Source organism: Coregonus lavaretus (genome assembly GCF_964263955.1).
Source record: "Coregonus lavaretus genome assembly, chromosome: 5".
NCBI classification, from domain to species: domain Eukaryota; kingdom Metazoa; phylum Chordata; class Actinopteri; order Salmoniformes; family Salmonidae; genus Coregonus; species Coregonus lavaretus.
This window is the reverse complement of record NC_139992.1, coordinates 76,149,618-76,175,595: the sequence shown is the minus strand read 5'-3', so window position 1 is coordinate 76,175,595 and position 25,978 is coordinate 76,149,618. Positions and strand designations below refer to the sequence as shown.

At 42.8% G+C, this 25,978-nt stretch overlaps 1 protein-coding gene across 1 annotated transcript; it reads right to left on the bottom strand.

The window, feature by feature from the left end:
• Positions 1 to 536: 536 nt before the first annotated feature.
• Positions 537 to 18,807, bottom strand: LOC311129350 (inositol polyphosphate-4-phosphatase type I A-like; the record flags this gene model as incomplete). The annotated part of the gene is made up of 23 exons (XM_084161617.1): positions 537 to 2,430; positions 2,738 to 2,892; positions 3,086 to 3,198; positions 3,305 to 3,402; positions 3,907 to 4,174; positions 4,341 to 4,464; positions 4,751 to 4,923; positions 4,990 to 5,028; positions 5,165 to 5,311; positions 5,464 to 5,614; positions 5,751 to 6,041; positions 6,256 to 6,442; positions 7,045 to 7,153; positions 7,678 to 7,782; positions 8,233 to 8,363; positions 10,855 to 11,002; positions 15,112 to 15,202; positions 15,595 to 15,703; positions 15,910 to 15,989; positions 16,104 to 16,220; positions 17,378 to 17,496; positions 18,510 to 18,554; positions 18,705 to 18,807. 23 exons carry the CDS (start codon positions 18,805 to 18,807, stop codon positions 2,298 to 2,300), a joined length of 3,036 nt encoding a protein of 1,011 aa, XP_084017743.1. The 3' UTR covers positions 537 to 2,297.
• Positions 18,808 to 25,978: the final 7,171 nt, after the last annotated feature.

Sequence of the window (25,978 nt, the reverse complement as noted above, 5' to 3'; positions counted from 1 at the left end):
CGAAACAGTTGGGGTTTTAGAAGGGGTTCTGAAAGACACTCATGGGGGTGTCCACTGAAAGTTTACTAGCAACAACAACTGGGGCCTAAAGGTTACCCACCATGAGTGCCCACTACATTTGCCCAAGAAGAGGCAAACAAAATAAAACCCACACCAAACTTAAAGACAGGAAGCAAAATGGTGGAGCAAAACGAAAACAGGGAAGATCAGATAAAGGACGCGATGGGTTCTAGGTCAAGTCTTATGAATATTAATGAAATTGCTAATATTGGTCCCATGACTTGAATAGGATTTGTGCCACAAATCCCAAAACGTTAGCATGTGGAAACAGTGCCAGGGAAACTAACCAAATCATGGATTGCTGTCAAATCTTGTCCATAGACTGCTTACAGGGTAAGGAAACCAATGTGTAATTTTGTTATTTGGGTGAACTATCCCTTTAAAGAGGCCTTTTCAAGACAGTTTAGAACTGTGTGTGTGTGTGTGTGTATGCATGCGTGCAGACAGACAAGACAGACAATAGAGACCAGAGGGATACTTTAAAATGTCACACAGAATATGGTGAAACAGTTTAATGCTCTCATTTTAATAGCTCAAGTTACAGAGGAGAGTTTATGAAAGCACATTTTACAGCAAAGCCTATACCTATACAGATGTTCCTACCTGAAAGTGTGCGGTTCAATAACGTTCATTACATACAAAGACAAATAAACTACATGTAAAATTAAATGGATAAAACTCTGGCAGCATTTTGGCAACGTTTTTCAGCAATTTTCAGTGCATCAGCATCAATAATATTTAGCAGAATAAGGTTTAAACAAATGTTTTAAATGTCTCTGTAATGTACAATAAAATCTATAGGTAAACATGGAAACAGAAGCCAGTGAAAGGTTCACAGTACAATTTAACGCAAAACACTGTCCATTTTAAACAGGCTTCTATTCAGTGTACAAGTCCCTTATTTCCAAAAGTACAATGATAATGTGAGGATTCTCTATCTACATGCATTCAAAAGTAAGACACTTCCTTTTCGCTCCATTGGTTTTACAATTAATAAGCCAGTGTTGTGTTTTGGTCCTGTCGTGAAATCAACCAGGAGCTCTTTTAATAAGAGATGAGATGAACTCACAGAGAATAGCTGCAGACATACAGTAAGAGGAGGAACTTTCTTATGACACTGTTCCTTACTCTAAGCTAATATTCTAGTTTGGCTCAGTCTATAGTCTGATGTAAAGTAAATATGCCTATCATCTAGAACCTGGACCTGTATATAAACAACTTCATGAACAGAGAGGGGTTGGGGGGGAGTGCAAGATTTGGATCCTATATTCCTTTTCAGTTTAATAAAATCTACACGCATGTGGGCACATCATTTATTTGTGTTGTTTTTGGATTAAGTTTGCTGTGTGTGAACTCTATCCATGCTTGCATCTTATATAGTGGAGCATTGTACCATGCACTCAATGACAAAATGTAAAACTTTAAACTTGTAGTGGCAAGTGAAAGATTAACCTTGACCACTGTAACTGTCTATGCCTCTCAGTAGACTACCAAGCCTTGCTTACACAATATCTTTGCTGTAAAACTAAAACACAGGATACTGGCCCTCTACTTTGCACAAACCCTGTCCAGTAGATGTATTACCAAATAGAAAAAGGATAACAAAATAACATTAGATGGGATAGTCTTCATACATCAGAGATACAAGTATGTCTATGTCTGATCTCTGTATATCATCAGTTCACTGTGCTTGTTGTAGGAGTGGAGTGTGTGAGCAAGTAAGACATTGATTCTCTGCATACAAAGGTTTTGTTCTCTTTAAATGTACTTGATTTGAATTTTATTTTTAAAGTTCCATGAGAGACAGTGGTTAGAACACAGGCCTTATGATAAGAGCTCACGTTTCAGTTGAATGCATTCAGTTGTGCAACTGACTAGGTATCCCCCTTTCCCTCCCTTTCTAAATAAAACTAAAACAAGTACAACTCTACAATTAGGTCCAAAACAATATGTGACAATGGATTTGAAAAGTTGTTCTTAAGTTATTGTTATTGTTGTTGTTGTGTGCGTGTAGTGGTTGTCATGACATAATGGAGCGATTCTAATCGCAAAAGAGAGTGAACTGCTATCAAACAATCTACCACAGATAACATGAAATCATCAACAGGGATGCAGCACTATATAAAGGGGGCAGTTGCTTTTGTGATGTTGTTTTGCTTTTATGTTGTTGTTGACGTTGTTTAGTCCCTTTCCCCTTCTATTGGCTACTTTGAGAGATGGGCAGCTGGTTTGTCCATTCAGGTCTCTACTTTCCCATAGGTGCCCTCAGGTGGGCGGTACAGTTTGGGAAAGGCCTTCAGCTGGAGGGAGTTGAAGGCGTATTTACGACATCCTACATTCTTCATGGTGTTCTCTCGTCTGCAGCCCTCACTATCAGGAGGAGGAGAGGAGGGGAGAGGAGAGAGAGAAGGAGAGGGGGGAGGGGAGGGTCAAGTAAAGGACAGGAGAGAGAAGGAAAGGAGAGTAGAGAGAAGGAGAGGGGGGAGGAGAGGAGTTTAGAGAGGAGGAGAAAAGAGGGGGTGATGGGTTAAAAGGTAAGAGGAGATAGAGTTAGAGGGTATAGGAAAACATCAAGTTATTATATACATTGACATAATTCTTCCTTTCCTCAAATGTTACATGATAAACGCTACATGTCTTGTCTCGTTTTGTTCAGGCAGTTGTGTGGCCAGCTGACCTGCGCATGCAGTCAAGGGCCTGGGAGAAGACCTGTGGGGCCAGGGCGTGCTCCTGCTGGAGGATGAGACACTGCTCTAGGGTTAGAGACATGGCTGTACGGTCCTTAGCACTCTTACAGCTGGTAAAACGCACTCCGTTCAGACGTCGACACGCCTGGGGAGGGAGAGACAGGGAGATAGAGAGAGAGAAAGAAGATTGGGGCAGAGGAGAAAGGGTGAGGAGAGGAGAGGAGAGTAGAGTAGAGGAATGAATGGAGAAGAATAGAGAGTCAGGCAGACTTCAGCTCATTCAGTCAATGATAGAAGTGTCTTGTGGAGAGAGAAAGAGAAGGCGAGAATGTCTCTACCTCTGCTGCCTGCCACAGGATCTCTACGTTCTTGCTCTTCCTGGCGTTGATGTTCTGACTCAGCAGCTTTAGCAGCTCAGGCAGGCTGGTCTGACTACGGGTACAAGGGAGGCCTGGAGAGAGAGGAGAGGAGTATTATTGCACTGACGTACATTTTAAGAACCAGGTTGTTAACCACTTTATTAGTGGTTGAGGTTAAGATGAGGGTATGTGACTCACATTCCTCAGGTAGGACCTCTTTAAACTGGTCATAGTAGGAGCTGAGACGAGCCATATTCTCCATGTTAATCACCTCCTGGAGAGATGTGTCTCCAAACCTATAGACACACAGATAGATTGGATTTCTCTGTACTGCTCATTAAGCAAAGCTACAACACATCATAATTTCTTACAGTCTATAGGGAGTAGACCTAATGTTCTCACGGTCTCCATCATTGGCATTGTTGAGGAATTACCATAGCATTTCTTTTTTTTTTATAATACTTTTTTATGTGCAAGCACATATCATTTCTAGTCTGTACTGGCAAATCTAATAAACACGCTTCGAAAACACACAATAACCAGACGCTCGTGATTATTCAAGGTAACAATCATCACTTATATGGTATTACCACAAATGTCAGCTGGCTGCCATTGCCATGGTAACACACATCCTGACTACCCCTTCTTAACTCTCTCTTCCATTGTGCTGCTGTCTTCTCTTCTCTCCACCTCTCCTCTTATCCCATATCTCCTTCAATCCTCTTATAACCTCTCCCACTCTCCTTTCCTCTCCTTGTCTCTCCTCATCTCTCCTCCCCTCTCCTCTCTCGTTCACTCACTTCTCGGCCAGTGTCTGCTGTTCATTGATTCCCACATTGAAGAGAACAGGCTGAACCCGCAGCAGCATCCCGTTTTGGATCTCCCGTGGCAACGCATCAAACATCGCCGCTGGTAACGGAACCCTGACGTTGAAGCCGTCCCGGTTCCCGGTGATGACAGGCAGCATATCTGGGCCGAAGACCGAGGTTGCCTGGGTAACCTTTAAGGTGACATTTCGCAGGTCCATCACGCCAACACTCATGTCCTCCAACATGGCCAGCTCCTCCCCTTTAAGATTGAAGAGAGTAAGGGGTAAGAATAGGTTTCAGTTCTCATATTTGAAAATCTATAAATAAAGTATTTAAAAAATAGCAGGTTTCAAATCAACATATTTGTGTGTGTATTCTAAGACATAAATTCAAGAACGCACACACACACACAGTCAGCAGGTTACCGTAGGTGCTGAGAAGGCCCTCATACTGGACTAGCAGGCCGATGATGTGGAGCTGCCTGAGGAAGCCATCGTCGTGGAGACAGTTCCTCAGCTTGATGATGAAGCCACTGATCAGAGCTGACAGCTACAGAAGGGGAAACACCAATACAACTATAAATCATCTATACAAATATAAATAATATATATAATCATCAATACAACTATTAATCATTAATAATAATAATAATGTTATAGATCAATACAACAATAATGTCCGATGTAGAACATCAATCATACTAATATAATTGTGTGTGTGTGTGTGTGTGTGAGTGTGCGTGTGCGCACGTATCTGTGTACGTATGTGTGTGCTCGCATCTTTGTGTGCATCTGTGTGTGTGTGTGTGTGTGTGTGTGTGTGTGTGTAAACCCACCGTCTGGCAGAAGACCACATCTCTTCTGTACTGTAGCGTGAGGCTCATGGCGATGGTGGGAGCACTGTCCTGCATTAGGAGGAACACCATGGACTTCTTAGCCTTGTCACTCATCAGAGACACACACTCTGACAGGGTAGTCAGGAGGGGGTACAAGGCCTCACTCCATTCACCTGGTAGAGAAAGGAGAGAGGTTATACAGTATATCTATAGACACACTCACACATTATTGTTCTTACCTGGGGAGGGCTTTTCCTTTTCTACCTCTGGGCTGCTGTCTAAAGGGGAGATGATAAAAACATATTTACTTTAAGGACAGAGTGGGTGTGTGCATTTGTGAGTGTATGTCTGCTAGTTAAGAATAATACAGAACAATATTACAATATGGAGGAGTCAAAGTGGACATGAACCTACAGTGCTGTTGTCTTTCATGGTTTGACTGACATGTGATGGTCAGATAAGGGAATGATGACAATGAGGATGATGATGATGATGATGGAGGAAGAGCAGGGGATGAAGATTCTGGGTGTATCCAGAAGGCTTCTCTGTTTCCATGGATACCTCAAGGGATTCACATACATTCACTTTTATCCCCTGACCCAATCAACCAGTCAATTAAACAATTAACCAATCAATCAGTGTGCCTGTTTTACTTTAACAGCTGCCTAATTTCAGTCAGTTCATTTGACTGTATGAAGTGTGTGTGTGTTTACCTTTCTTAGTAGTGGCATTGGTCTGCTGCTGAGCATCCAGGAACACATCCTCACTGCTACTGTCACTCTGCAGTCTGTCTTTGGCCAGCAGTCTGTCCACCCTCTGGATCACACAGTCCAGACTCTTATCCACATTCAACCATACCTTCTCCTGAGGGGGGGTTGACAGCGACAGAAAGAGAGAGGGATGTGATATGATTAAATATGGAATACACTTTCTATATAAATTCCATACAATATTGTTGTTATTCTCAATTCTTAAACAAAAGATATCAATGTCATCTTACCCAGTTCTCCTCGTGCCAGTCAGCCTGTAGGGAGGAGCGCTTGCCTCTCCCCCCCTCTCCTTCCTGGTATACGGAGTGGCGAGGGGAGATGGAGTGGCGAGAGGGGGAGGTGGATTGGCGAGAGGGGGAGGTAGCGTGGCGAGAGGGGGAGCGGGATGGAGAGGGAGAAGGAGTGAGGGAGGAGGGGGAGGGAGTGCCCTTCTGGGAAATGTATTCTGGACGGGCGGCAGAGAGGGCCAGGATGGCAGAGGACAGCAGCTTAGAGTCACACACTGTCACCAACTGACGAGTCTGGAGAGGGGGATAGAGATGAAAGAGAGACAGGGAAAGGAGGAGAGAGATGGAGGAGAGACAGGGAGAGGGGGACAGATATGGAGGAGAGACATGGAGAGGAGGAGACAAGGGAAATATAATAGTGTATATTAATACAGTGAAATACATATTGATTGTATAGATAGATACATGTCTCCCTCCCCTCCTGCCTCCCTCTCTCACCCTTTCATACCTTCTCAGAGAGAATGGTGAGGGTTCTCTCCAGAGCGTTAGCTGAGCGTTCCTTGGCAGCGCGGGACAAACGTTCGATGTAGTAGCACACCTGGGTCTTCAAGGTGTTGATCTGACCAATCAGCTCCTTCGCTCTCACCACGTCCTGAGGCAGGTAGGCCACCAGCTTAGAGCCAGACCCAGCACTGCTGGTAGGTGTGTGTTTATATGTGTGTGTGTGAGTGGGAGGGAGAGAAAGAAAGAGAGAGAGAATGAGAGAGAGAGAGCGAGAGAGCGCGATCAAGGGTGAAAATGTGCTGGTTTAAAACGATGTAATACAGAACACAAACAAATAAATCCATTGAAACTGCACACATAAACAGAGCAGGTGACAGATCTCACCATTCCTCCTCATATGCACTGATCAGAAAGCAAGCAAAAAGGAGACATTTCAATCAAAGGTTAGAAATCTAAATCAATGATAACAATTAAATGATTAAATTATGTATCTATAGCAGGGTTCCCCAATTGGCAGCCCCAATTGATTTTATTTGGCCTCTCAAGTTTTCTAAGCAAATAAATATTAATAATTTATTTTGGTGTTGGACATAAAAGACTGTAAGATCACCAGGAAATCAGCTCAAAGTTATTTTAATTTAGGAAATCTGTTCCCAAATATTCCCACGCATAAATAAAGAGGCATATGTGATCATATTCCAATACAATCAAGGTAAAAAAATCTGCAGTGTACAAATTATTCAAAACTATGTTCCGGCCACCCGACCATTCGCTCCAGAAAATATTGTCTCACTGTTTCCTAGCCTCCTCAAACTTGTGGATGAGTTTCCGGAGACCACAGTGCTTAAAGCCTTGGTGGTGGGCTGCTGGCGCTCCTATAGTCACTATGTCATAGGTCCTGTCTGGGAGAGGAGGGAGAGGAAAGGGAGGGAGGAAAGGAGGGAGGGAGGAAGAGGGAGGAGGGAGAGGAGAGATGGGTGAGAGGGAGGAGGAGGGAGGAGGGAGGAGAGGGAGGTGAAGGGGAAGAGAGCACTTTTAGACAGATATAAACATGCTTGCTGTGGAGAATTACATTGAACAAGATGGATATAAAGGATATTGAGACTGACAGATATAACAGGTCCCCTACCATAGAGACTGATAGATATAACAGGTCCCCTACCATAGAGACTGATAGATATAACAGGTCCCCTACCATAGAGACTGATAGATATAACAGGTCCCCTACCATAGAGACTGATAGATATAACAGGTCCCCTACCATAGAGACTGATAGATATAACAGGTCCCCTACCATAGAGACTGATAGATATAACAGGTCCCCTACCATAGATACTGATAGATATAACAGGTCCCCTACCATAGAGACTGATAGATATAACAGGTCCCCTACCATAGAGACTGATAGATATAACAGGTCCCCTACCATAGCCAGACTCTCCTTGTACTCTCATCCTCTGGACGTGTAGGTTAGTGGGGATAAACTCCAGCTTCTTCTCTGCTTTCAGAGTACTGGATTTAAAGGAGGGACCTGGAAGAGGAGTAGGGTGGATATGTTATGATGATGCCAACTATTGTACTTTTGCATGTTACTGATGCATTAGTGATATTAAATATTATATTATAGAGCTAACAGTGCTAATGTAACAGGTTTCTGATATATCTGTAGTGATATGTTATAGCATATCATTGCATAGCCCTATAAATTGTACACCAAATGTATTATATTTTATATAAACTTTTACATTTGGACATTGTGTTTTTTATTCATGTTATGAATATGTCAGATGTCCAAGTTCATTTAAAATACCATTAATTTCGCATACCATTTATAGGGCTAATCATTGCGGTGTTGTTAACACTTGTTACTAACAGCAGTGATATTAGTAATATGTTTTTTAAATGTTTAGGTGCAGTCTAGCAGGATTGTTATGTTTTCTGGTATGTTGATGTAATGTTTTATAAAGGTTATGGCGCTAACCTTTATATTCGTGTAGGTCGCCGATGGTCTCCTGGTAGGTGAGGATGATGGTCTGGTACTGAGCAATAATCTCCCTCCTCAGGTTCTCCCAACATGGAGACAACTCCCCCAACTCCTCCAATTCACACACCCTACACACACACACACACACACACACGCACACACGCACACACGCACACACACACGCACACACGCACACACACACACACACACACACACACACACACAAAGAGTCAGTGATCCATGCACACACGCACGGACACACACATATGCACTCACACACACACACACAAACGCACACACACACACACAGTAGTACACTGTAAGAGTAAAAAGATTCAAAACACCATTATAGTGCACCTAACCTGAGATCTGGTGGTTGGAGGGTGTTTGAATGTAAACCCAATGTAAGTGTTCTGATACACAGAAAGTGTTTTAAAACAGAATATAAGTACTCTCAAACACCCAAAGTGGTTCTTCAATCTGAATATTGGTGTTTTTAAGAGAATGTTGTGAAAACACTTTTTAGCAGTTTCAGTGCACATAAAAAGGCAGCATCAAAACACAAAATAAACATATATTTTTGCAGACCGTGTTTCTCATACAATCAACTGGTTAAGAAATGCAACCAAAATATACTTAATAAAAATGAATGCAATGATTTGTTAATTTAAAAAATAAATCTAACTTAACATGTTGCTCAAAATGTAAGTATATGTTATGAGGATAACCAAAGATAGAGGAAATTGAGTGATTGAACTCTCCTTGCACTTCCTATCTTGACACGTGGCTCTGTTTTCAGAGGATTGTGGGTACACAATGTCGTATGCATGTTTGAGGAAAGAAAAGTATATTGTATGTTAGTATTAAGCAGCATGTTGTGCCATGATGTGTAGGCCTAATGGATCATGATAAACGGATATCAAAACCAGTGGCGGTTGGTGCCGTTTAAGATGAGGGAGGATTTTTAATGAGCATGGCCTTATTTCTATTACAGCATATTGGATGACTGTCATTCATATTCCGTTCACCCAGCTCAATGTAACATTTATAGGTTTAGGTTACTTACTACATGATACTTTTATTTTCCCTATACCCATCATGAGGTTGGTACAACCTAGCCTATGAATGAAAGTTTACAACGTAGGTGCACAGGCAGAGAAAAAGGTGAGTAATCGAAGGTGAAAGACATTGACACATTCAATACTGCCTTGCACAATATTGCCTGCATCTAGCTGATCTAGGGTGTAATCCTTAGTCCAACAGTTGCAAACAAGAGTTTCTATTGGACAAATTCAGGTATGTTTATCCCCGTTTCGTTACGTTTGCTTCCATTTAAGAATCAGCGGAATGAATACACCCCTGATCACACGCAAAAGCAGTACACTTTCATAGCAGCCAGATCGTTCTATTATTCCTTCTTGTACCTACACGCTCTCCTCCTCTCACCTTTTCCCTTCCCTTGTGGACTTCAGTGCACAACACACCAGCTGTCTGTGACCAGGTGAAAAAACCTTTCCAAGCCAAACCTTCATATCATAAATGCTAACCGATACACACAGCCTACAGCGAAAGGGAAAAAACATATTAAATATAGCTAGCTCTCTCTTTCTCTCTTCTCGTTCATTTTTGAAGAAATGGTTTTGTTCAAACTGTTCAACTATTGTCTTTCTCTCTCTTTGAGTTAACTACTCACCACATTTTATGCACTGCAGTGCTAGCTAGCTGTAGCTTATGCTTTCAGTGCTAGATTCATTCTCTGATCCTTTGATTGGGTGGACAAGATGTCAGTTCATGCTGCAAGAACTCTGATAGGTTGGAGGACATACTCTGGAAGTTGTCATAATTACTGTGCAAGTCTATGGAAGGGGGTGAGAACCACAAGCCTCCTAGGATTTGTATATAAGTCAATGTACCCAGAGGAGGACGGAAGCTAGCTGTCCTCCAGCTACACCATGGTGCTACCCTACAGAGTGCTGTTGAGGCCACTGTAGACCTTCATTGCAAAACAGTGTGTTTTAATACATTATTTGGTGACGTGAATATATTTAGTATAGTTTTATATAAAAAGTATCACTTTTTTTTGTTTCACTATTTTTATTTTTATGAAATTCACTCCTCTGAGGAGCCTCCACTGAACAAAACCTGTTAGAGGCAAATACAGTAACCTGCAATGCTTACTGTAAAACCTCTAGTCACTGCTGGTGGTTTGAGCACTGTGCTCAACAATTCCTGCCAAAATGGGTTAAACTGGCAAATTATCAGATACATAAACCAATGTTAAACATTAAAATACTCCAGAAAAAGTTATCTAATTCTGCACTAGGCAGGATATGAAACAGAGAGAGGAAACGACGCCAAAAGAGAAGGTATCTAATTCTGAACTAAACAGAACTCGAAATACTGAAAGAGTATTTTCAAACTTACTTTTCCAGTAGTGTTCCCAGTCCCTGGCAAGGTGTTGCTCAACACTTGATTAAGTGGTGTTACAGCACACCATGTAATGTTTCAAAACCTCTCAGGATGATTTAAGGTTTTGTCTCCTTCACGTCGGTGGCAGCTCAGCTGCCATTAGTTTTAGTGTTACAAAGCACTTCATTTGAACAGTGTATAGCATGGTACCTGACAGCGTCCTCCTCCAGCAGTAGTTTGACAAACTGTCGAGGGATGTGTAGAGAGAGGACACTCTCAGCCATCTGCTCCAGGATACGCAGGTGGTTCCCGTCCGTGGTGGGGAAACGGTACATACGAGACATGGTGCCCCCAAACACTGACAGCACAGCAATACACCAGTCAATACATAAATTACATAATTTATTAAAAGCATTTATTTTACCCTTATTTTACCAGGTAAGTTGACTGAGAACACATTCTCATTTACAGCAACGACCTGGGGAATAGTTACAGGGGAGAGGAATGAGCCAATTGGAAGCTGGGGATGATTAGGTGGCCATGATGGTATGAGGGCCAGATTGGGAATATAGCCAGGACACCAGGGTTAACACCCCTATTCTTACAATAAGTGCCATGGGATCTTTAGTGACCACAGAGAGTCAGGACACCCGTTGAATGTCCCATCCAAAAGACAGCACCCTACACAGGGCAATGTCCTTGCCCTGGGACATTGGAATATTTTTTTTAGATCAGAGGAGAGAGTGGCTCCTACTGGCCTTCCAACACCACTTCCAGCAGCATCTGATCTCCCATCCAGGACCAACCCTGCTTAGCTTCAAATGCAAGCCAGCAGTGGGATGCAGTGCGTCAGTCATAATTCCTCAATCTGTAGGAACCCTCAAATGTAAACTCTCTGTATGCTATGAATAGAGAAGGACATACATACTGTCTCATTTAAACACACACTTAAAGGGCAATTCCAACACTTTTCAACCAAATTTTCATTATCTCCCGCATTTCTATGTTTTGTAGAACAAAAATAGTTAAAAAGTTAAAAAGTTCTACGACACAAAAATAGTAAAAAGGTTCAAAAGTTCTACCCGATGACATCATCGGGAATCAAATCAAATCAAATTGTATTTGTTACATGCGCTGAATACAACTGGTGTAGACTTTAACGTGAAATGCTTGCTTACAAGCCCTTCCCAACAATGCAGAGTCTTAAAATAGAAATAAAATAGTAACACAAGAGGAATAAAATAAAATACACAAGAATGGAGCTACAGTATATAGATGAAGTACTAGTACCAGACCAATGTGCAGAGGTACAAGGTATTTGAGGTAGATGAAAGCAGGTTAAAGTGACTAGGCATCAGGATAGATAATAATAAGAGTAAAATAAAGAACAGTAGCAGCAGCAAATGTGTCACGACTTCCACCTCTCCTTGTTCGGGCAGGCTTCGGCGTTCGTCATCACCGGCCTTCTAGCCACTGCCGCTCCTCATCTCATCATTCCATTTGTTTTGTCTTGTTTATTACACACACCTGGTTCATATCCCCTCATCAGTACCTGTATAAGTGTCCCCTCTGCCCCCTTGTCTTTGTGTGTGATTGTTTATTGTGGAGGTTCGATTAGCTCGGTGGAGCTCTTTGTTATTTTGTATCGCTGGGTTATTTTCACCTGTGATTTTCGTTGTTTCCAGTGCGCCTGATTTTCCGCACTGAAGTGTTTGAGGCATTGCTGCGTACTACTGTGTTCAGAATAAACCTTTTATTCTGTGATTTGTCCTCCTGCGCCTGACTCCTTCAAATCACCCATCACAAAATGAGTGTAAAAGTGTGTGTGTGTAATGTGTATGTACAGTGCCGTGAAAAAGTATTTGCCCCCTTTCTAATTTTCTCTATTTTTGCATATTTTTTATACTGAATGTTATCAGATCTTCAACCAAAACCTAATATTAGATAAAGGAACCTGAATGAAGAAATAACACAACAATGACATACTTATTTCATTTATTTCATTAACAAAGTTATGCAACACCCAATGACCCTGTGTGAAAAAGTAATTGCCCCGTTACACTCAATCCCCATCACACTACCACCACCATGCTTGACCATTGGTATAAGGTTCTTACTGTGGAATGCTTTTATTTTTTAAACTGCATTCCACAGTAAGAACCTCATACCAACAGTCAAGCATGGTGGTGGTAGTGTGATGGTTTGGGGATGCTTTGCTGCCTCAGGACCTGGATGACTTGCCTCAATAGAATTATGCTATGTATCAGAGAATTCTACAGGAGAATGTCAGGCCATCCGTCTGTGAGCTGAAGCTGAAACGTAGCTTGGTCATGCAGCAAGACCATGATCCAAAACACACAATCAAGTCCACAAGTCTACAAATTTGAAGTTTTGTAATTGCCTAGTCAAAGTCGTTGTGGCAGGACTTGAAACGAGCAGTTCATGCTTGAAAAAATGTAGCTGAGTTAAAGCAGTTCTGCATGCAAGAGTGGGCCAAAGTTCCTCTACAGGGATGTGAGACACTGATCAACAACTACAGGAAGCATTTGGTTGCAGTCACAACCAGTTATTGAGTGTAAGGGGGCAATTACTTTTTCACACAGGGGAATTGGGTGTTGCATAACTGTTAATTAAATAAATAAAATAAGTATATATTTTTTGTTGTTATTTGTAAACGCAGGTTCCCTTTATCTAATATTAGGCTTTGTTTGAAGATCTGATAACATTCAGTATAAAAAAATGCAGAAATAGAGAAAATCAGAAAGAGGGCCAATACTTTTTCACAGCACTGTATGTGTGTTTGTGTTGTGTCGGTCTGCGTGTGTGTGTTATGTGTGTGTGTGGGCGTATGTAGTGTATGTGAATGTGTGTGGGTTTTGTGTGGGAGTGTCAATGTAGTGTGTGTGAGTGAGTGTGTATATGGTTTGGTTTGAGTGTGCGTAGGGTCAGTGCAAGATAGAGGCAGTGCAGATAGTTTGGGTACCATTAATGGACTATTTAGCAGTCTGGCTATTTAGTCTTACAGCTTGGGGGTAGAAGCTGTCTCGGAGCCTGTTGGTCCGAGAGCCGATGCTCTGGTACCGTTTGACGGACAGTAGCAGAGTGAACAGTCTATGGCTTGGGTGACTGGAGTCTTTGGCAATTCTTCGGGCCATCCTCTGACACCACCAGTGATGTACTGGGCTGTCCGAACCACCCTCTGTAACACTTTGAGGTCAAGGGCGGTGCATTTGCCATACCAAGATGCTCTTGATGGTGCAGCTGTGGAACTTTTTGAGGATCCGAGGGCCTTGCCAGATATTTTCAGCCTCCTGAGGGGGAAGAGGCGCTGCCGTGCCCTCTTCACGACTGTGCGGGTGTGTGTGGACCATGTTAAGTCCTTAGTGACGTGGACGCCAAGGAACTTGAAGCTCACGACCCGCTCCACAACAGCCCTGTCGATGTGGATGGGGGCGTGCTCTCCCCTCTTTCTCTTATAAGTCCACGATCAGCTCCTTGGTCTTACTGACGTTGAGGGAGAGGTTGTTGTCCTGGCACCACACTGCTAATTCTCTGACCTCCTCCCTGTAGGCTGACTCATCGCTACCACCATCGTGATCAGGCCTACCACCATCGTGTCGTCAGCAAACTTGATGATGGTGTTGAAGTCGTGCGTGGCCACGCAGTCGTGGGTGAACAGGGAGTACAGGAGTGGACTGAGCACACACCCCTGAGGGGCCCTGTGTTGAGGGTCAGCATGGTGGTGGTGTTGTTGCCTACCCTACCCTACAGCCCGTCAGAAAGTTCAGGATCCAGTTGCAGAGGGAGGGGTTCAGTCCCAGGGTCCCTAGTTTGGTGATGAGCTTGGAGGGGACTATGGTGTTGAACGCTGAGCTGTAGTTTATGAACAGCATTCTCACATAGTTATTTCCCCTCTTGTCCAGGTGGGAGAGGGCAGTGTGAAGTTCAATTGAGATTGCGTCATCTGTGGATCTGTTGAGGCAGTATGCGAATTGGAGTGGGTTTAGGGTGTCTGGGATAATGGTGTTGATGTGTATCATGACCAGCCTTTCAAAGCACTTCATAATTACAGATGTGAGTGCTACAGGATGATAGTCATTTAGGCAGGTTACCTTGGAGCTCTTGGGAACAGGGACAATGGTGGTCAGTTAAAAAAATGTTGGGATTACAGACTGAGACGAGGATAGATTGAACATGTCTGTGAAAATGTCTCAATAAAGAAAATACCTTGTGATGTCTCTGGCTAGAATCTCATTGCAGGTTTTGAAAATCACTGTTTTTTAAATTAAATGTTTTATCCTACCCTGTGATGTCACAGATTATAGAAGCGTGCTGTTTTCACATACACTGGTTTGGTGCTGGAGATAATGAATATGAGGTTGAAAAGTGGTGGAATTGCCCTTTAAGACAAACACACACTTGCCAATAGAGAAACACACACTGACACACACTGGAACACACACTCACCAGCCTTCAGCAGTGTGTCTTTGCACAGAGACGCAGACTTGGCCCTGATGTTCACGGACTCAGTCAGGCTGTCATCCACTGGAAGTACCATCTGAGACACACAAAAGGAACAGACATCATCATTGTATGATTCATCCTGGATACCCTTCAGTTGACAAGTGACCTGAACCGACTGGCTGAGTTTCTACCATGTGGATTTAACCTTTCTCCTTGTCCTTCTTCGCCACTGACCAAACAAGTGAAAGCAATATGGCTGAGTCCCTAGCTAGCCTCGGGCAGAGGGCAGTGATCTGAACATAGACAGGTAAGCCAGGAAAAGAGAATAGGAAAAGGTGCTAAAAAATAATCCAACAAACATTTTACAAAGTAGGCCTACAGTACATACTCTATGGTACATCTTCAAACAAATCAGATAATATGGGTATTACTAAGTTTTGACCTTATGGTCTTCTTCCTCAGTAAGAACCAGACCAGGCCACTCACCCTGCCATTGATGGTGTCCTGCCGGGCGACAGGGACTCTCTGCTCCCTCCTCTCCTCTATCTGCCAGGCGATGATGGTGATGTTGCCGATGCGCTCGCTCTCCGCTGACCTGGGGACAGACAGTAATAGGTGTCTCTACAGTACTTAGGCCCTTATACCCATACCTGGCCCTACTGTTTAACAATAGCTGAGAGTGTATGTGGAGGTTGTGTGTGGTGTGTGTGTGTGTGTGCGTGCGTGCGTGCGTGCGTGTATGTGGAGGTTGTGTGTGTGTGTGTGTGTGTGTGTGAGTGCGTGTGTGAGTGTGTGTGTTACCTGAGGGTTAGGTGTAGTCTGTGGTGTTTGTCCTGCAGCAGCTCCTTCACAGGGAACATGGCTGACCCCATCAGGTACATCTGGAGTGGAGTGTTTGATTAGTTTGGGGTTGAAGAGTTTGGAAGGTTGTGAGGTTTGGGGCAGTTGACTGCAGTGGGGGAGTTGGAGTAGTTATAGAGGGTGATATTTCGTACCGTGCCTTGGGAGCGGTCCTTGACGTCGTACACAGATAGCTTGACCTGCGTCTGCTGACTGATCAGAGAGTCCTGGAAGAACGCTATACTGCTCAGATAGATAGGATTACTAGTACCCTAGAGAGAGAGAGAGAGAGAGAGAGAGAGAGAGAGAGAGAGAGAGAGAGAGAGAGAGAGAGAGAGAGAGAGAGAGAGAGAGAGAGAGAGAGAGAGAGAGAGAGAGAGAGAGAGAGAGAGAGAGAGAGAGAGAGAGAGAGAGAGAGAGAGAGAGAGAGAGAGAGAGGAGAGAGAGAGAGAGAGAGAGAGAGAGAGAGAGAGAGAGAGAGAGAGAGAGAGAGAGAGAGAGAGAGAGAGAGAGAGAGAGAGAGAGAGAGAGAGAGAGAGAGAGAGAGAGAGAGAGAGAGAGAGACTATTTGTGGTGAATCAGTCTGGTTACAAACATAAAGGAGGTATTGTCACAGTAGAGAAGGAGTGGGATACGCGTGGTAGAGCAGTGTGGTTCTGTATTGTTATGGTTAGGTCAATGTGGTATGGGCAAAGATGCTATTTTGCTACAATTACAAAGACCAATGTATCAAAATAAAATACAAAATACAATTTTGTATTTTCAAAAATTTTCAAAATACAAAATACATTTGAAGAACAGCCCTTCACTACAACAACATTCTAAATAAAATAAATAAGTCATTTATCTTATCCAGAGCGACTTACAGGAGCAATTAGGGTTAAGTGCCTTGCTCAAGGGCACATCGACAGATTTTTCACCTAGTCGGCTCGGGGATTAGAACCAGCGACCTTTCGGTTACTGGCACAACACTCTTAACCACTAAATTACCTGCCGTCTCAGTAACAAAAAACATTGTACTTGCAATGACTGTGATATGTAGTTGTTTATCTACCTTAGTTGAATTCACTGACTGTAAGTCGCTCTGGATAAGAGTGTTTGCTAAATGACCAAAATATACATGTAAATGTGAAAATTTGTATTATTATTGGCCTTGTTTTGGGGCAGAGCTCATTATAATAATATCCAGCATGCTTTGCAAGTGTTAATTTTTACATTTAGGTAATTTAGCAGACACTCTTATCCCACCCTAGTGCCATCAGACTTCTGATACCAATGCAGGGTGAAAGGGGGCCACAAAATTGTGAACCCCTATAAAGAATGGTATAGAAAAGTTACAAAATACATTGGATTATATTTCAGAAGTAATTAAACTCGTATTTCAAATACATGTGACAGAAATACTGTCCATCTCTGGGTGTCTTTCTACCTCTATGATCTCTGTCTGAGCATGTTTGGTCCAGAAGGCCTGGGGAGGAGTGGTACAGCTGACCGCAACAAAGCTGGTCGGTTTATGGTCCAATGCTGGGGTGATCAGCTCACTGCAGGCTGGGTGTACAACAGGGAAGTGAACATTAAAGGCAAAATCTGTCATCTCAATCCTGGCCCTAAAATAGGGATGGGGCTGGGGAAATGTAATTTGTTACCTCTCTCAAATAAATAGACAGAGTAATGCAACTTTAGATTTTGGGTTATGATAAGTAAGACAGTTGTACTAACCCATTAAGGCATTTATAAGCTTTATTCTTCAAGAATCAATGGGTGCTGTTCAGGGTTTCCATTTGACCGGCAACATTTTAATTTACCGGACATTTGAGAAATGTACCGGACCCATATGCATTGGGTGTGTAAACAGATTACGGCGTCCGCCCACAGTGCTCAGAATGACAGAAATCACATTTAGAATATGGTAATTCATATTAACAGAACATGCAAGTCGAGGAAGCAACGATGTGCAGTCCTTCTTACCGAATTCTTATGTGCGCTTTGAACATGTTAGAATAATTGTCCCATATTTACTTTTCCTCAGCCAACAACATGGGTAACGAACAGCAAAATCACTAGCCTATGTCGATCTACTATAATATAAAAGTATAGGCTACCTATTCTATTGGTCAGCTTGTCGAGAAAGAAATAGCTAATTCCAAACAGACCCTGGGACAGTTATGGGACGATATATCCCAAATTCATACAACCAGTAGGCCTAGCAACAGTCTGATGTAACAGATGAGAACGTTTAGCTTAAAATGTTGACAAACTTTTAATTATTCACATTATAAGCGCAGCAATGTGCACAAGGCAGTAGGCTACGTGCGGGTGTTCGTTCCATAATGCAATTAGCGGCAAAACACTGTTGTCAAAGGGGCACTGCACATTCGAGCGGTTTCATGTAAAAAATGTATGTAGTTCTGTCCTTGAGCTGGACTATGGACTTTTCTATTTTTTTAACTGGACAAAAGCCGGCTATTAACTGTTGTATAAATCAAAGACAATTGAACAGGAGTGAGAAGTTGTCAAGCTGAATAACTGTGTGAGAAGTTGACTTCAGCAACACCACTCACCCAGACTGAACTCCAGCACTGGCTCATCTGGGTCCTGACTGTTACCTACAAGAACACAGATATTATTTTTTTCTCAACTACATCGACTAACAAGGCAAGTTTATGCACATACTTATTTTGACAGCCTGCATTAACTCAGTGGGCAAACATACAGGAATACTGTTACTATGGTAACTATGGTAACAGGGCCCTTACCTGCCAGAGTCAGCCCCATCATCTCAGCCGAGAGGTCAAAGGTGTTAGCCCGGTACACGGACCATGGCCGGTGACGTGGGCTAGCCTTCCCCTTCCCCGACATCATGGCTGGGGGTCAGGGGTTAGGGGTCAGGGGGTAAAGCCCCAGGGGAGGTTGGAGAACGGGATTGTGGGTAAGGAGTGGAGGGGTGGAGGGGGTTAAGAACACACACCACACGCCCTCTTCACACACACACTCTCTCCAGATCAGATCCCTGTGTATGTTTTGGAAGGATCCTTTCCTGTGTGATTATCTCTTCAGTCTCTGGACTCTTAGTGTGGAGCTGGAGGGAGGGAGAGAGAGAGAATGACAACAAAGGTATTAGCCACGTCACCATAGAAACTGAATAGATGGAGTGGACACACACTTCTCAGCTGAATTAAGCAGGTATTTCTTACGCTGGTGATGCACATGCACTGTAGCTAAAGAGTGTCATGAATAGAACAATGTCAATGCAACACAGCTGCATCTCCTATGTGCTATTCTAGTCAATTCTATATCTACATATGTCAGGTCCATAATTATTGGCACTCTTGATAAAGATGAACAAAAAAGACTGTATAAAATAAATAATACAAATACTGAGCTATATTGCATGCTCCAAAATGTGTTTATTATATTATTTTATACTAATATAATTGCTCAGAGAAAGAGATTTAGTTGAACAAGTAATTTAAAAAAAATCTAGGGCCCCAGGACCAGTGGAAGCAAAATAGCCCCATAACATAAGATATCCACCACCATATTTTACCGTAGGTATGAGGTACTTTTCTACATATGTGTGTTCTCTCTGTAGGTGATGGCTTTTTTATGGAAGGTTTGGGAATCGCTTCCTTTGAAGTGTTTGTAGAATTTAACAGCTCTTTTCTGGATTTTGATAATTAGTGGGTATCGTCCTAATTCTGCTCTGCATGCATTATTTTGTGTTTTATGTTGTACACAGAGGATGTTTTTGTAGAATTCTGCATGCAGAGTCTCAATTTGGTGTTTGTCCCATTTTGTGAATTCTTGGTTGGTGAGTGGACCCCAGACCTCACAACCGTAGAAGGCAATAGGTTCTATAACTGATTCAAGTGTTTTAACCAGATCCTAATTGGGAAGTCAAATTTTATGTTCCGTTTGATGGCGTAAAAGGCCCTTCATGCCTTGTCTCTCAGATTGTTCACAGCTTTGTGGAAGTTACCTGTAGTGCTGATGTTTAGGCAGAGTTAGGTATAGTTTTTTGTGTGCTCTAGGACAACGGTGTCTAGATGGAATTTGTATTTGTGGTCCTGGCAACTGGACCTTTTTTGAAACACCATTATTTTTGTCTTACTGAGATTTACTGTCAGGGCCCAGGTCTGACAGAATCTGTGCAGAAGATCTAGGTGCTGCTGTAGAAGCACCAGATCATCAGCAAACAGTTCACATTTGACTTCAGATTCTAGTAGGGTGAGGCTGGGTGTTGCAGACAGTTCTAGTGCCCTCGCCAATTCGTTGATATATATGTTGAAGAGGGTGGGGCTCAAGCTGTATCCCTGTCTCATCCCACGGCCCTGAGGAAAGAAATCTGTGTTTTTTTGCCAATTTTAACTCCACACTTGTTGTTTGTGTACATGGATTTTATAATGTTGTATGTTTTTCCACCAATACGACTTTCCATCAAATTATATAGCAGACCCTCATGCCAAATTAAGTCAAAAGCTTTTTTGAAATCAACAAAACATTGTTTTTATTTGTTTGTTTGTCAATTAGGGTGTGCAGGGTGAATACGTGGTCTGTCGTACGGTAATTTGATAAAAAGCCAATTTTATTTGCGCAGGACATTTTTTCACTGAAGAAGTGTGGAGTCTGCTGTTAATGATAATGCAGACGATTTTCCTGAGATTGCTGTTGATGCATATCCCACGGTAGTTATTGGGGTCGAATTTGTCTCTTAGGGGTGTCAGTGGGCTGACTGGGCTCTGTGAGACTGGGTTGAGGTCTGTGATAAAGTAATCTACAGTGCTACTGCCAAGGGATGAGCTGTAGGTGTACCTACCGTAGCAGTCGCCTCGAAGCCTACCATTGACTATGTACAGACACAGTGTGCGACAGAACTGCAGGAGTTGTGACCAATATTTGTTGGTTGTTTTGTCGTAGTTGTGTTCTCTGTCAGCAAAAAGTGCTAACATATGAAGTGGGCAGAGGCTGAGTTAGGAGGAAAGTGTGACTTTTCACACAGCTGCAGGGTGGGAAGAGACAGAAGGAGAGGAAGAGAGAGAGAAGAAAAGTAAATAGACACTTCATCTTTTGTGTCAAAGAACTAATGGTGCTTGTCTAACTCTCATTATTTTGTCCAGCAATAGTTTCCATTTACATTTTAGCAGACGCTCTTATCCAGAGCGACTTACAGTTAGCGAGTGCATACATTTTCATACTGGCCCCCCGTGGGAATCAAACCCACAACCCTGGCGTTGCAAACACCATGCTCTACCAACTGAGCTACACGGGACTAGACAAAGATAGTACACAAATTAGCACACATGACGCACACATGCATGCACGAACGCTCACACACACACACACACACTTCTTCTTTTTTGGGGGGGTCTGCACCGAATTTTGAATAACCTGCAGATCTCCCTGCGTCTTGATTCCCTGGTGCCGCTGGGCAGTTTAGGAGTCTAATGTTGAATTTGTTAAACGAGAATTGCATCTGTTTTGATGAACTGTACAAATGTATTGTATTGTTGAAATTGTAGTTTTTTGGAAATTGTAACCTTGTTTTCTCTCTCTCTCTCTCTCTCTCTCTCTCTCTCTCTCTCTCACCTCAGAGTTGTTTTCAGGGCAGAAGAGCCCTCACATGCCCTTCATTTGCTTTGCTCATTGCATAGAGCTGTACAATCAATACAGTTTTAAAACAACTCTGTTTCCTTCTCTCTCTCCTTCTTTCTCTATCCCTCTCTTGCAAAATGATCTCCCACTCTCTCACCCTGTCTCTTCTCTGCAGTATTGCTAACAGCTGATCAATGCGGTTCTGTTACACATCATACACCACTTCTGATTTCAGCAAGACAGAAGAGGCAGTATGGAGTGGTGGAGGAATAGGAACCATAGACTACACCACTGAGTGACAACTGTCACTTGAGTCAGAATCACAGAGCACAGCCATGGAGGTGCTAGTCTTGCTTAGCCATGAGGTTTTAAAGTACGGTGACACAAGTGATATGACTGACCTGGTCCACTTCTTACTGATATGCAGAGACACAGCAACACTTCAAGGATGTGATACATTTAGGTAAAGAGATGGTAAATTCCAAAATCCACTGCTCAACAACTTAACATATTTTCTATTTCTAGTAATAATAAAATAAGAGAACATGAACAAGATGAGACAAGAGAGAGAGAAGATAAAAGGAAAAGAGAATGGAAAGAGTAGAAAAGAGAAAGCAGTGAGAAGTACTACTAAAGTTACTACTGAGATAACTAGTCTAACCTGAAGGGATCTTGAGCTCGCCCTGAGAGCAAACATTTTCCTTTCCTGTGGTATGTCTGACATACTTGACATTTCCTCTTACAGAAACTCCCACACGCACACACACAGATGAGCGCATGCGCACACACAGACGCACACACACTCCTTCCCATCTGTCTTCCGGATCTGTTTATCGTCGGGTAAATAATATATCAGTACTGGGACAAAAGGGCACAGGAACTCAAGCTGAACCTTTGTGTGGATGTGTGTGTGTGTGTGTGTGCACGTGCAGCACACACACACACACACATGTTCCTACTCATGAAAACATAGGCAGTCACAGAGAAGCGCACATTCACCATCATACAGACATAAAGACTCCTACCCTCCCAGAAAGGCTGCTCTTTTACCCATTCAATCACTGCCAGGGTAATCTCTATGCTGGCAGCTCCGTATGAAACCAAACAGTGGGCAATTAGCACCACTAGGCGTCTGGAAATGGGCACTGGTATCATTAGGCTGCATGAGTCATTGTCAGTGGGAACAGGCTTTAACACACTGTAATCCTCATAGCCTGGGCCCCTGGGGCTCTGGGAGAAGAACTGTGTGATGCCCCATCTTTCTGGATCTGAGGCACAGCCATGGGGAGCCAATCAGACATCAGACATCCATCACAAATGATGATGACGATGACTTGTAGTTCATTATCAGTGGATGTGGCCCAGCAGGAGGGATCAAACCCCACAACACTGGTATTGCATCAAGCACACTGCTCCAGGAGACTGAAACAGCAGAACCATGGATATCTGGCCCAACGCATCATCGGGGGCACACTGCCTGCCCTCCAGGACATCTACAGCACCTGGTATCACAGGAACGCCAAGAAGATCATCAAGGAACTCAGCCACCCGAGCCACGGCTTGTTCACACCGCTACCATCTAAAAGGTGGAGACAGTACAGGTGCTTCAAAGCTGGAACCGAGAGACTGATAAACAGCTTCTATCTTCAGGCCATCAGACTGTTAATCAGTCATTACTAGCTGGCCTCCGCCCAGTACCCTGCCCTGAACCTTAGACACTGTCACTAGCCTGCTGGTACTCTACCCTGCACCTTAGAGACTGCTGCCATATGTACAGTTGAAGTCGGAAGTTTACATACACTTAGGTTGGAGTCATTAAAACTTATTTTTCAACCGCTGCACACATTTATTTTTAACAAACTATAGTTTTGGAAAGTTGGTTAGGACATCTACTTTGTGCATGACACAAGTAATTTTTCCAACAATTGTTTACAGACAGATTATTTCACTTATAATTCACTGCACCACAATTCCAGTGGGTCAGAAGTTTACATACACTAAGTTGACTGCCTTTAAACAGCTTGGAAAATTCCAGAAAATGATGTCATGGCTTTAGAAGCTTCTGATTCAAGCTAATTGACATCAATTGAGTCAATTGGAGGTATACCTGTGGATGTATTTCAAGGCCTACCTTCAAACTCAGTGCCTCTTTGCTTGACATCATGGGAAAATCAAAAGAAATCAGCCAAGACCTCAGAAAAGAAGTCTGTTTTATCCTTGGGAGCAATTTCCAAATGCCTTAAGGTACCACGTTCATCTGTACAAACAATAGTATGCAAGTATAAACACCATGGGATCACGCAGCCGTCATACCGCTCAGGAAGGACACCCATTCTGTCTCCTAGAGATGAACGTACTTTGGTGCGAAAAGTGCAAATCAATCCCAGAACAACAGCAAAGGACCTTGTGAAGATGCTGGAGGAAACAGGTAGAAAAGTATCTATATCCACAGTAAAACGAGTCCTATATCGACATAACCTGAAAGGCCGCTCAGCAAGGAAGAAGCCACTGCTCCAAACCGCCATAAAAAAGACAGATTACGGTTTGCAACTGCATATGGGGACAAAGATCGTACTTTTTGGAAAAATGTCCTCTGGTCTGATGAAACAAAAATAGAACTGTTTGGCCATAATGACCATCGTTATGTTTGGAGGAAAATGGGGTTTGCTTGCAAGCCGAAGAACACCATCCCAACCGTGAAGCACGGGGGTGGCAGCATCATGCTGTGGGGGTGCTTTGCTGCAGGAGGGACTGGTGCACTTCACAAAATAGAGGGCATCATGAGGAAGGAATATTATGTGGATATATTGAAGCAACATCTCAAGACATCAGTCAGGAAGTTAAAGCTTGGTCGCAAATGGGTCTTCCAAATGGACAATGACCCCAAGCATACTTCCAAAGCTGTGGCAAAATGGTTTAAGGACAACAAAGTCAAGGTATTGGAGTGGCCATCACAAAGCCCTGACCTCAATCCTATAGAAAATGTGTGGGCAGAACTGAAAAAGCGTGTGCGAGCAAGGAGGCCTACAATCCTGACTCAGTTACACCAGCTCTGTCAGGAGGAATGGGCCAAAATTCACCCAACTTATTGTGGGAAGCTTGTGGAAGGCTACCCGAAATGTTTGACCCAAGTTAAACAATTTAAAGGCAATGCTACCAAATACTATTTGAGTGTATGTAAACTTCTGAGCAACTGGGAATGTGATGCAAGAAATAAAAGCTGAAATAAATCATTCTCTCTACTATTATTCTGACATTTCACATTCTTAAAATGAAGTGGTGATCCTAACTGACCTAAAACAGGGAATGTTTACTAGGATTAAATGTCAGGAATTGTGAAAAACTGAGTTTAAATGTATTTGGCTAAGGTGTATGTAAACTTCTGACTTCAACTGAAAATATACATGAAATGAGTTTGAATAGGAAATATAGCAAAATGAATAGGAAATGTAGTCATTGACAAGGTTAGAAATAATGATTTTTAATTAAAATAATAATTGTGTCCTTCAAACTTTGCTTTCGTCAAAGAATCCTCCATTTGCAGCAATTACAGCCTTGCAGGCCTTTGGCATTCACATACATATATAGTTATATTACAGACTCAGGTCCGGATGCTAATTTCCTGCAATTCTATCAATTTTGCCATACGGTTTTGTACTGCGTATTTATATACTGGATTCTTGACATAGCCCACTCTAATACTGCTGTACATAACATTCTTAGTATATCTTGTGTAAATTAATCTTGTGTTTATATGTATAGATTGCATTTGAATTACTGTTACAGTGCTATTTGGTTGTTAATTGGATTAGACATTTCTTGATTTATTTTATTTTGTATTATTGTGTACTGTTTGACATTTACTGCATTGTTAGGAGCTAGTAACATAAATCTGCTAAACTGTGTAAGCGACCAATAAACTTTGATTTGAACTTTAATTTGATTTTGATCTTTCAGAGATCCATCACAGATCAGACATCCACAGTCTGCAGGGTCCCATTGAGAGAAGGGATAGCTATATGGGCTTGAAGATGGGGGAATTTGGTGGGTGAGAGGTTTTGGGAGTTTGAAGGGGAGGCTCCTCCTTCTTGGGCAGGGAGGATGAGAGAGGGGATTTTGCTTTGTAATGAAAAGGGTATCCTGCTTTTTGAGGAGAGAAAGTGGTAAGAGCAATTGATCTTACCTTTCAGAGGGTGAATGGGGTGGGGGTTGAGAAAGAGGTAAAGTAGCGGGTCCTATGGGGTTGGGGGTACATAAATTGGTGATGGAGAGGCTGAAAGAAGGGGTCAGGGATGAGAGGAGGCCAGCTCAAAGACAGCTGCTCAGACACCCCTCTCCAGGGATGCATGGAAGATGAGGAGGACAGTGACCCAGTTAGGAGGACCTGGCTCTGGCTGTGTGGTACACCAGACGTCCTGCAGAGACTGTCAGTACCGGC